The sequence below is a fragment of the Mustela nigripes genome, chromosome 6 (genome assembly GCF_022355385.1).
Source record: "Mustela nigripes isolate SB6536 chromosome 6, MUSNIG.SB6536, whole genome shotgun sequence".
NCBI lineage: Eukaryota > Metazoa > Chordata > Mammalia > Carnivora > Mustelidae > Mustela > Mustela nigripes.
The window spans coordinates 92,541,376-92,553,564 of NC_081562.1; the positions used below are offsets into that span (position 1 = coordinate 92,541,376).

The window sequence follows — 12,189 nt, forward strand, 5'->3', positions numbered from 1 at the left end:
CACTGGGTTTGAGCGTCAGTAGTGTGTGGGAGTAAGTTGCAGCCAAAGGCAGGTGGTCCACAGATCTCTTTACCTGGAGTGCAAGGCAGGGGTCCCGAGGAGTCATGTCTTAGGAGATTCCCAGTTTGCAAGAGGCATTACCCCTGGTGGTGGAAGTTGGAGGGGGCGGAGTGTGGATGGGAACCAAGGGGTCTTGGTTCCCACACAGAGGAGGCCAGCAGGGGTCCCTGTCCCCAGATTTCCACTGTCCATGCCCTCTCCCTTCCCTCTTCAGTCCTTTTTAGCCTCTTCCATCTCCCCCAGAGCTGGCATAGACTGAGTGTAGGCACCTGGTCTCCATTCTCCTCTCATCTTCACCTTTCTGAAGCTCCCCTTCTTTGTGAACCATGCCTCAGTTTACCTTCAGAGTCCTTTTATGGCCCTCCTCCTATGTTCTCGGTCCACCAGCCTTATATCTTATTTGCTGCTCCTTCCCACCCTCCCTAGGATAGGAAATTGAGCAAGAGGGACACTAAAGAAGTGGGAACGGGGGTGAGTGGAGGAAGACTGGTCCATGTCACTGGATACCATGGGTCTTCCCTTTTCCCTGTCTATGGGCACCGTGTTTGACTATGACTAACTTTTCTCTCAGATTGAATTTATTGATGGTGTACATTGCTTTCCTTTTTTTTTTTTTTTTTTTTTTTTTGATTTTATATATTTATTTGACAGACAGAAATCACAAGTAGGCAGAGAGAGAGAGAGAGAGGAGGAGGCAGGCTTCCCACTGAGCAGAGAGCCCGATGCGGGGCTTGATCCCAGGACCCTGGGATCATGACCTGAGCCGAAGGCAGAGACTTTAACCCACTGAGCCTCTCAGGCGCCCCTGTTTTCCATTTTTTAAGAGTCACGCAGCACATACTAGTCTGGTTAATGCCCTGGCTGGCATGAGATAAACTGACTTACCATATAATGTTGAGGCACATCCAGCCAACATCAAACATGTGTGATGTTTTAGTTAGCCTGAGTGCTGGTATCTCAAGTAAAAGCATATTTAAAAATATTGGAATAAGCTAGGGGACCTGTCCTCCCTGCCTTTTGGGATTCCAAGAAGACGGTCCCACTCAGGGAATGGCTAGAGCTGGGGAAGCCTGTCCATCAACTAAGCAGCCATCACAGACCCAGTGTCTCCTGTGTGCTGGCCCTGAGCTCCGTGTGTAGAACAGGGCTCTGTAGGGGGGCAGTCAGACACTTTTCCCTGGAGAAACCAAATAGGTTTCTCAGACACTTGTCTTTGGAGAAACCAGATAGAAACCAGATAGGAAAGATGGCAAAGAATACAAGGTAAAATGTGCCTTTGCCAGGAACTCCTATAGGAGCTCAGAGAGGAGAGGTGGTTTGTAGGAGGTGAAGGAGGTCACCCCAGAGGAGGTGGACTTCCAGGGGTGGGTTCTGTACCAACAAAGGTGGACATGTCTGCAGGAGGACCTTCCCCCATAGCTCTTTCACTCACACTTTCCAGACGTGGAACAGATGGCCATCGACTGGCTGACAGGCAACTTCTACTTTGTGGATGACATCGATGATAGGATCTTTGTCTGCAACCGAAACGGGGACACATGTGTCACTTTGCTGGACCTGGAGCTCTACAACCCCAAAGGCATTGCATTGGACCCTGCCATGGGGTAAGAGGGGCAGGGCGAGGCTGTGGGGGAAGGGAGAGTACCCGGTGCTCAGAACCCAGTTAACGTGCCCTCTGCCCGCAGGAAGGTGTTCTTCACTGACTATGGGCAGATCCCAAAGGTGGAGCGCTGTGACATGGACGGGCAGAACCGCACCAAGCTGGTGGATAGCAAGATCGTGTTTCCTCATGGCATCACGCTGGACCTGGTCAGCCGCCTCGTCTACTGGGCTGATGCCTACCTGGACTACATTGAGGTGGTGGACTACGAGGGCAAGGGCCGGCAGACCATCATCCAGGGCATTCTGGTGAGGGCGTAGCTTGTGCCGGGCTGCCATCCCCTAGGCCTCCCAGTGAAAGGGAGGCTGACATGGGAACACGTTTGCCTTCTCGTGGGAAATGGGGCGGGCATGAGCCCTTCAAGGAAGGGAGTGGATATAGCTTCTACTCTGACGGAAACAGATAATATTAGAGTCACCTTGTACTTCCCTTTTCTCACTTGATCCTTACAATAACCACTGGGAGAGAAGTGGGTAGATGGCTCAATTCCCTTTTGGCATGAGAAGAAGCAGGGTCCAAAGAGGTTAAGAGATTTGCCTGCGGTTACACAACTGGGAAATAGCACTGGGACCAAGTCTAGAAGCCCTTCCAACTTGGGGATGGCACCTCCCTTTTGAGACCATTAAGGTGCCCACCTGTCCCTGTTAGCCCTGGACATGCCATAAACCAGCAAATCCCTTTATCTTGCACAAGCTGGAGCAGTCAGTTCCCTTGGATAGGTTTTGTGGGTAGCGAGGGCTGCTACCTGGCTTGCTTGGGACCAGTCTGTCCCCTGAACCTTCCCAAAGCTGGGAGCTAGGATTGGGCTAAGAATGTCCTCCTGTGGACAGAGTTTAGGGCCCAAATCCTATTCAGTCCAAAAGGGGTTCCATCCCCCACGGAGTGCCTGAGCCTGTAGGGGCCATGGTTCCTGCCCTCTAGGGGTTTGAGCAGAGTGGATGGGGTGAGTCCACAAATCACCGGTCAGTGGATAATAGCCAGAGAGATGGAGTGTGAAAAGAGAGCCTGCATCTGGTTACAACACCCCCAAAGTTCTTCAGAGAGAAGATGCCTTGTGGAGGACCAGCAGGATTTTGACAAGTAAAGATCTCAAGAGACAGAGGAGACCGGGGGAAAGCATGGAGTTAGACAGCTATGGAATGAACTGGGGAGTGCAAATATTGAAATTTGGATGGGACGGCGAGGGGCTCTCCATGGGCAGAGGGAGGATTCCCTTCTCTCATGCTGACCTTTCTTGCCTGCCCGTCTCAGATTGAGCACCTGTACGGCCTGACCGTGTTTGAGAATTATCTCTATGCCACGAACTCGGACAACGCTAATGCCCAGCAGAAGACGAGCGTGATCCGAGTGAATCGATTCAACAGCACTGACTACCAGGTGGTCACCCGTGTAGACAAGGGTGGTGCCCTCCATATCTACCACCAGCGACGTCAGCCCCGGGGTGAGTGGGGCCCCGCAGCCCCTCCGTGGACCCTCCTGTGGGAATGGCTAGTTCTCTCATACCATGACTGCTTCTTGTAGCGATCCATCCCCGACTAGCTCCCTTGGCCCCCCAGCTTCCCCTGCCAGCCCCTTCTGCCACTCAGCCTCTCTAGATCCCACCTCCATGGAGCCCCTGCACCCAATTCTGCTCAGGACACAGGTTGCGCCTCCCAGGTCCCTGGCTGCTCCAAAGTCACAGCACCTGCCCACGGGCAGTGGTGTGACTGTCTCCACTGACTGCAGAAACTGTCCCCTCAGAGTCTGAAGGCTAGGTCGCGGTGGGGCAGAGAGATCCCAGTCGTGTGGCTTCTAACAGGCATAAAGGCCACAGCAGGAAGGAGTGCAGTCAGACTCCAGGAAGCCTTCTTAAAGTCTCGGCACGGGGTCTCTGGAGGGGCCTGACTAGCTCTCTCCCCTGCCTGCAGTGAGGAGCCACGCCTGCGAGAACGACCAGTTCGGGAAACCGGGCGGCTGCTCTGACATCTGCCTGCTGGCCAACAGCCACAAGGCACGGACCTGCCGCTGCCGCTCCGGCTTCAGCCTGGGCAGCGATGGGAAGTCATGCAAGAGTGAGTGAGCGGGCAGGGCGTGCGTGCCTGCTGGCATGGGGTGGGACCCTGTCCTTGTCTGCCTCCCCACAGCCTGGCCCTTTCTGTCTGAGATGCAGAGAAATGAAGGGATTTACCCAACATTTTGCCTCGAGTGAGGGGCCGAGACAGAATTTGAACCCACATCCAAGAACAAGGCTTTTCCCGTTATCCTACTTGGGCTCCATAACAGACTGTCCACTGGCCCATTCAATTCATTCATTCATTCATTCATTCACTCAACAAATATCTCATGAGCGTGGACTCTGCATCTGGCGCTGTCCTGGCCATGAGAATTCTGCAGTGACAAGACAGTTGTCGCCTCTGCTTTACGGAGCGGAGCGTAGAGTCTGGCAGGGCAGACAGACGGGTAAAAATAACTCCAGGTGGTACCTGGTGTTAGGAGGAAAACAGAGAGGCATCTAGACCTGCTGGTGACAGTGAGGGCTCCTGCTGGGTCAGAGGGGTCAGGGAAGGCTTCTTCATGGAGGGGGGATTTGAGCTGAGCTCTCCATGAAGTGAGGAGCTGAGTCGTCACCACCAGAAAGGCAGGGCCCCTCTGGCAGAGGGGATTGACAGAGCCAGCTTCAAGGCTGAGAAGGGCACAGCATGAGTGAGGGGAGACAGGAAGGAGGAGCCAGATGCATTGGAAATGGGATGAGGAGCTCTTGGTGACTTCCCAGGAGAGAAGTGATGTGATGTGCTTCGCGTGTGGCAAAAGATCGTGCTGGCTGGCCACCGGGTAGAGGACAGCAGGGAGTGGCGGGAGGCTCCTGGGGTGTAAGCAAGGGGTGATGTGGCTTAGAGAAGGAGGGGAGCAGCAGAAGTGGTTCAACGTGACCAGATTCCAGTGTATCTAAGCCACTTATTTGACTCACTGAGCAGTGAGCACCTGATTGAAAACCTGATCCTTGTTGCTCCTGCCCCATTGGCAGACCCCACCCCACCCAGGGTGCTGTCCTGGGCTTTCCTGTTTATACATCTGTCTGTGTGACCCAGACCCCCTGTGACCCCCATCTCCCCTGACCCAGGAGAGCTGGGGCATTGCAGCCCCTTGGGCCATGGCCCCGGAGGCAGGGTGGTAGTGTGTGTGTGTGTGTGTGTGTCTGTGTCTGTGTGTCTGTGTGTGTGTATACACGTGTGCACCTGACTTGTGCCACTCCTTGCACCTGCCCTAGAGCCAGAACACGAGCTGTTCCTTGTCTACGGCAAGGGCCGGCCAGGCATTATCCGGGGCATGGATATGGGGGCCAAGGTCCCAGATGAACACATGATCCCCATTGAGAACCTCATGAACCCCCGAGCCTTGGACTTCCACGCTGAGACTGGCTTCATCTACTTTGCTGACACCACCAGCTACCTCATTGGCCGCCAAAAGATCGATGGCACTGAGCGGGAGACCATCCTGAAGGACGGTAAGGGCCCCCAAAGTGAGGGGCATGCAGGTGGGATACCCAAGGGATGCCCACTTTGGACAGGAAGCGATGTGAGGCCTGGGCATTGCCTTCTCAGTACCCTCTCAGCATGGAGCGTCCCCCACTCACTGGCTGGCTGGCCCGGTTGGCATGGAGATGAGGGGACAGACAGATTGACCCCTGTGTGACCCCCTTCTTGGCTGAGCCGAAAAGAGGCTGGAGGATGGATGGGTTAGGCAGTGTGGGCTGTCTCTGCCAATGCATGGGAAAACTCGGGGTCTCTCTGCCATTGGCTCTGCTCCCTGGAGCTGCACGCAGGACACAGCCCAGGAGAGGCCCGAGACCTTGAATAGAGTAGCCGTACCAGCCCACGGGTGCTCACAGAGGGCCTGTGCAGCAGCCCGCACAGCCACCAGAAGCTGCTTGCTCACTTGTTCTGGGAAGAGTCTGTTTTGGGAGCTGAACCCAGTTTTTCCGTCCGAGCTGCTCGGGCAAAGCAACAGTACGTGATCTGAATCTGTGTGGAGCCTCTGAGCTCCTGAGTTCTGTCCATTTCCTGCCAGGCATCAGGAATTCCCAAACCTGCCCTTGGGCCCCCAGGACAGGGTTCCCTAAACCAGGGAATCTGGCTGATGCGTTACTGCTCCTCACCCCCCAGCCCTAGTCCTGCTCATAGAACCTCAGCAGTCAGCAATCATAAGACTTTAGGGAAATCAAAAGTCACTCATCAGGAAGAGATTGGGGTTCCCTATACCCGGGGAGCTGCTATGGAAACTGGAGACGAACCCTTGGCTAAGTGGAAAATCACTTCCTGATTTATTCGTTTTGTTAGCTCAGGACTTTTGGGCGTGGGATGTTGTGTCACACGGGTGCCCAGAGCCACACGTACGTTGCTTCAGCTCCCCGGAGCTCAGGCCCAGATCGGCCCTCCCGCGAGAGCTTGCATTGGCTGCACAGGTTTCACGGGGTGCAGGCCAGAGTTCTGAGAGCCCCTAAGCCTCAATACTGTGTCCCCAGATGCTTTTCCAGCCTCCCAGCCCATCCCTCCCACTGTTGTGGGCACAGGGTACTCCCTGCCCCACTTTGAGCCAGGCCGTGCTAAGGTTCCTTCGAGGCCTTCTGTCATGGCCCCCTTCACTCCCTGTAGGAATCCACAATGTGGAGGGGGTAGCTGTGGACTGGATGGGGGACAATTTGTATTGGACGGATGACGGACCCAAGAAGACCATCAGTGTGGCCAGGCTGGAGAAGGCTGCTCAGACCCGCAAGACGTTAATCGAGGGCAAAATGACACACCCCCGGGCCATCGTGGTGGACCCACTCAATGGGTGAGTCTGTCCAGGGCCTGCGGGCAGGAGGAGCCAGAACGGGGGGTGAGACAAGGAGCGAACAGGGGAGAGCGGCCTAAGTGCAGCGCTGAGGCAGGAATCAGAGGCCAAATGGGGGAAAGGTGCCCCATCTTCAGGACAATGGGAGTGATGCCTTACGTACATACAGTTCTGGTCCTGTCACTTCCATCTTGGGGCCCTCCACGGGCTCCCCTTGCCCTGGGAGTGAGACCCATGTCTTTATCAGGCCTGGGCTCCTGCAGGATCTGCCTGCGTCCCCTTGGCCTCATCTGCAGCTCTCTCCTGCCCTCGGAAGCTCTGTCCCCACTGCCCGCCATCTGTTCCTCAGACACCCCAGCTCTTCCTGCCTCCAGGCTTTTGCTCTGGGACTTGCTTTGCCCAGAGCTCCCAGACATTTGCACATCTAGCCTCTTGTCCGCATTCACACCTAGGCTCAAATGCCGCCTCCTCAGAGAGGCCTTCCCCAGCTGCTGCCCAGTCCACTCTCTGTACCTTCACCCTGCTTCGTGTCCTGCCTGGTTTTCTTCAGCCTCCAAAGTGCATCCCTTTCCAGTTGACTTATTTCTTGTCTGTACCCTGGGGTGGGATAGGACCTCCAGGAGAGCAGGGGCCTTGTCTCCACGGGGTCCCCGAGTGCCAAAACTGTGCCCAGCTCTCAGCACTCGACAAATGCTTCCTGAGTGCAGGAAGGAATGAAATGTGGGAGCGAGGGGTGAGCAGGCAGGAAGCCCCCGGGAGGAGCTCTGGCATTGCGCACATGGATTGGGATCACACAGAAGGCGGCCAAAGGCAGTGGTGGCCCGTGTGGAGGTGCACACCACTGTCCTGACCAGTCACTGCCCACAGGTGGATGTACTGGACAGACTGGGAGGAGGACCCCAAGGACAGTCGGCGAGGGCGGCTAGAAAGGGCCTGGATGGACGGCTCACACCGAGACATCTTTGTCACCTCCAAGACAGTGCTTTGGCCCAATGGGCTGAGCCTGGACATCCCAGCAGGGCGCCTCTACTGGGTGGATGCTTTCTATGACCGCATCGAGACCATACTGCTCAATGGCACAGACCGGAAGGTGGGCGGGCACGCACCTGTGTGCGAGCATTCATGTGTGTGTCGCTAGGCTTGTGTGTGGAGGGGGCTTTTTTTTTTTTTTTTTTTTTTTAAGATTGTATTTGAGAGAGAGAATGAGCAGGGCTGGGGGCAGAGGGAGAGGGAGAGGCAGACACAGTCTCCCCACTGAGCAGGGAGCCTGATGCGGGACTCGATCCCAGGACCGTGGGATCATGACCTGAGCTGAAGGCAGATGCTTAACTGACTGAGCCAGCCAGACGCCCCTGGATGGGGCTTTTTGTGTGTGACCACGTGGGCGTCTCTGTGTCCAGGCCCACGGGCTTCATGCACACTCACCTACGTGTCTGTGGGCACGCGCCTCCCTGTGCTGTGTGTGGTGTGTGTCAGATCATCTGAAGGGCGCCTCTGTCAGAGCGCGTCTGGGGCTGCGTGTTGTCTGTGGGCTGGAGCAAGTGTGTGCGTACCTGAGCACACAGCGTGTGTGCACCTCCGCACATTTGTGCACTTACACACAGCACATTTTGGTGTATGCCTGCCGTGTCAGCCTCTGCCCATGTGCAGGACGGCTGGAGATGCCATGGACAGAGGTTTTGTCCCTGGTGCGGCTGTAGGCCTCTGAGACGCATGCCTATTTAAGCATGTGGACTGAACCCTTTCCTGGTAGATAAGGCCCTTGGTGGTCTGGCCCCTGGACTCTCTCTGGGGTCTTATTCCTCCCCTTGTTCCCTGTACCCCGACATCTGAGCAAACGTCACTAGACTGCTCAGAATTCCCGGCGCACAGCTGGCCCTGTGCTGTTGCCAATGTAGTTTCCTGCCTCCACCCCCCTCCTCCTCCCTGTCCCACTGCTCAGGAGCCACCTTCCCCTGGATCTTGTCTCCAGAACCCCCGCCAGCCTGGACTATTGTGTGCACCCTCCATGGGACAACAGTGATTTTATGGCAGGGGCTGTGTCTTTCATACCATAGCTTGGCCCTTAATAGATCCTGGCAAGTGTTTGTTGACTGAAGAAATGAATGGATGGATTCTGGCTGTGTGCTAAGCACTGTGTGTATATGTGTGTGTGCACGCGTGCACATACACACATGTTGGGGGATGTGAACGAAGATGAATGTATCCAAGGGAGGGTAGTGTGGACAAGTTCCACATCAGCATCCCGCTGGGCCCAGGGTCGGGCACCTCACTGTGTACCAAGCTGTCACCCTCAGGGTCACCCAGGCTAATGGGGGAAACAAGACCCACACCCAGGACATGGACATGAAAATGAACAAAACCGTAACCTCCCAGGCCTTCCTCAGGCACCCCATTTGTCCTCAGCTCCTTGGTAACCCCCCTCCGTTCTTAGATTGTATACGAGGGTCCCGAGCTGAACCACGCCTTTGGCCTGTGTCACCATGGCAACTATCTCTTCTGGACTGAGTACCGGAGTGGCAGTGTTTACCGCTTAGAACGGGGCACAGGCGGTGCACCCCCCACCGTGACCCTTCTGCGCAGCGAGCGGCCCCCCATCTTTGAAATCCGCATGTATGATGCCCAGCAGCAGCAAGGTACCCTCTGGGGCTGGAGCCAGTGATGGGGTGGGGCCTGGGTGGGGGGTGAGGCTACTCAGGGGTGAAGGGACTCCCCAGGGATTATAGACTCTGATTTTTGAGGCCCTTGGAGAGGAGTTTGACTGTCTTTCCCGTCTCCCTCCTTGTCCCATACTTCCATGTCCTCTTCTTCAACATGATTATCGTCCTGTCGCCGCTGCCTCCCTTTCTGAATGTGACTTCTCCCTGTCCCCTCGGCCATGCCTTTGCAGTGGGGACCAACAAATGCCGCGTGAACAACGGTGGCTGCAGCAGCCTGTGCCTGGCAACCCCTGGGAGCCGCCAGTGTGCGTGCGCCGAGGACCAGGTGCTGGACACAGACGGTGTCACCTGCTTGGGTATGAGGGGCCCAGCCAGGGTGGGAGGCCTGGGAGCAGTCCTCAGTGGGAGGGGGCCGAAGGGTCCAGTCAGAGATGAAAGAGGCAAAGAGGGCCCCGTGGGGACAACAGGAGGCAAGGGATGAGTGAGAGAAGACCCCGGGGGCTGGAGGGGTTTTAGGGAGGACCGGGGATGGGGGGAATTTGGGAGAACACAAAGATGAGGGGAAACTGAGTGATGATTGGAACGGCTTTGGAAAGAGGAACACATTCCTTTACATTCGTCTTCCCTTGATCAAAGTAATATAACAACAGCTCTAAATACTGGAAATGACAACCCGTGTGTTGTTAGCAGTGTGGCAAGTGAACAGCGTCTCTCTATGGCCAGCTGGGCTCCGAGGCTGCATTTACGTAGCTGAGATCACACGATATACGACATGTTAAGTGCCTTCCACCCTCTTGGGCTTGTACACGTCACAGCAGTTTCTGTGTCATTGTTGCGTTATTTGAAACAGGCTCTTCTTAGATCAAAGTAGGTCATGCTCGTTGTAAAAGAAATAAATAAATGAGCAGTATAGAAAAACACAAGGAGAAAGTACAAGTCACCCCAAATACCACCCCTCATGGATGTCACAGTTAACATTGAGGGGGGGGTCACCCTTCCACACACTTCTTTACGCGTTTACCTTTACTTAAACAGAATCGCACTCTGCCGATTATTCTGTTCTCTGCTTTTTGTCACCGACAGTGGGTCATAGATACGTCAGCAGAATTTTTAATGACTGAAATATATTTCACTATTTCTCCCCACTACAGGATGATCAGGTTGTTTCTCTCTTTTGGTAGAGTCACAGCTAACATCAATTTCTTGAGCACAGATAGGTACTGAGACAGGGTTGTAAGCCCTTCCCATGCAGTAACTTGTTTTCTCTTTAAAATATTCCTGTAGGGAGCGTGTATTTGATTATCCCCAGTATACAGATGAAGAAATTGAGGCCCGAAGTCCAAATAGTGATTTGAACCCAGGGAGTTGGACCCAGAACCTGTTTGTTTTTTTTTCCTTCATCATTTGCTCCGCTATTTCCCACACCTTCCTGCCTTCCCATATTCTGGATGGTTACCTTAAGATAGAATCCCAGAAATTATAATGAGTCATTGGAACCTTAGCAGACAGCTAAGAAGGAGAGACTGAGGTCAGGTGGAAGGCAAGAGCATTGGCAGAGAGGGAACCTGAGTGGCCAGGGTGATGGAGGGATCCACACTGACACTGAAGTCTCCACAAATTAGAGTAAGAGAGAATTGGGGGAAAGTGACACCAAACCAGGAGCTAAAACCCTTAAGATGCCCCGGAGTGTCCCGGGGCCCCGTGGAAGTAGGGCTTGGTGTAGTTGAATAGCATGAAAGTCAGCGCTGATTTTTCAGGATGGAGAGAATTGTCGGGAAGCAGTAGTGAGGAACAAGGTGACACATACCAGGTCCCGGTGGTCCAGGGCCACAAGAGAGACAGGAGGCACCCACAGGACATACAGAAGTTTCAGGGCTTAGAGTGGGAATGAGCGAAGGGTGGGTCAGAAAAACATCCAGCAGAGCTCAGTGTGCAGGGACAGGGGCCGACATGGGGGCGCTGGGCTTCTTGATGTTACCCCTGCAAATGCAGACCAAGGACATGGTGATTTCACCGCTGAGAGCTCAAGGCAGACAGGGGTGATGAGGTGGAAGTATTGGGGGCAGGAGGCCGCAGCCCTCAGAGTTCTGGGCCCCGTGTTCACTGCCGGTGGGGGCAGTGCCTCTGTGAAGGAAAAAGCCCATGGACCAGGATGGGGACCTCGGGGTCCCAGTAGTGACTTCCAGGAGGCAGTTTGTGGAGGAAGCAGGTGAGGAGTGGTCTTCTCAGGAGGGGGAAAAAAGTAGTGGGGAGGGGCTGGGGGCTCCAGGCCCTCTTGGAAGCAGGTGGTTTCAGGTCATACGGAAGTACTAGAAGTGTCGTCACCCCTGTGACTTGAAAAAGAGCTGCGGTATCCATCCAGATTATTTGGTCGTGAAGAATGACACCCTAGGGAAAATGACTCTGGGGATATTATTTAAAATGCGACAGCAGACAAGCGTAGTGCAGATAGGGGAGCACCTGTCCCATGAGCTGGGTCTGACTCTCCCCCCACACCCCTCTGGTACCTGCAGCGAACCCATCCTACGTGCCCCCACCCCAGTGCCAGCCGGGCGAGTTTGCCTGCGCCAACAGCCGCTGCATCCAGGAGCGGTGGAAATGCGACGGGGACAACGACTGCCTGGACAACAGCGATGAGGCCCCGGCCCTCTGCCGTGAGTCCTCGCCCCATCCCTGATCCCCACCCCTCATCCCCCACCCCCCACCCCCGCGGCAGGGTAGGGGATGGCAGGGCTGGGTCCCGCCCACTCATGGAGCCCGGGCCTCTTCCCTCCCCAGATCAGCACACCTGTCCCTCTGACCGCTTCAAGTGTGAGAACAACCGGTGCATTCCCAACCGCTGGCTCTGCGACGGAGACAACGACTGTGGGAACAGTGAAGACGAGTCCAACGCCACTTGCTCAGGTGTGGGGTCGGGGTGGACTGCAAGGGGCACCCCTCAGGCAGGGAGGGGGAGGTGGGGGCAGGGGACAGGGTGACCTCCGCCAGGAGAGGAGC

The 12,189-nt window shown here is 55.4% G+C and overlaps 1 protein-coding gene across 2 annotated transcripts in view; it reads left to right on the forward strand.

Annotated features, from left to right (window-relative positions):
* The window catches only part of LRP1 (LDL receptor related protein 1), a 79,633-nt gene that overhangs the window by 23,018 nt on the left and 44,426 nt on the right, over positions 1–12,189 (forward strand). For both annotated transcript variants that reach the window (XM_059403489.1, XM_059403490.1), the window contains exons 7-17: positions 1,502–1,664; positions 1,746–1,968; positions 2,972–3,161; positions 3,628–3,771; positions 4,968–5,204; positions 6,352–6,532; positions 7,400–7,622; positions 8,967–9,168; positions 9,423–9,548; positions 11,706–11,846; positions 11,971–12,096. In XM_059403489.1, the coding sequence (XP_059259472.1) occupies positions 1,502–1,664; positions 1,746–1,968; positions 2,972–3,161; positions 3,628–3,771; positions 4,968–5,204; positions 6,352–6,532; positions 7,400–7,622; positions 8,967–9,168; positions 9,423–9,548; positions 11,706–11,846; positions 11,971–12,096 (1,956 nt within the window). The remainder of the gene's footprint in view (positions 1–1,501; positions 1,665–1,745; positions 1,969–2,971; positions 3,162–3,627; positions 3,772–4,967; positions 5,205–6,351; positions 6,533–7,399; positions 7,623–8,966; positions 9,169–9,422; positions 9,549–11,705; positions 11,847–11,970; positions 12,097–12,189) is intronic.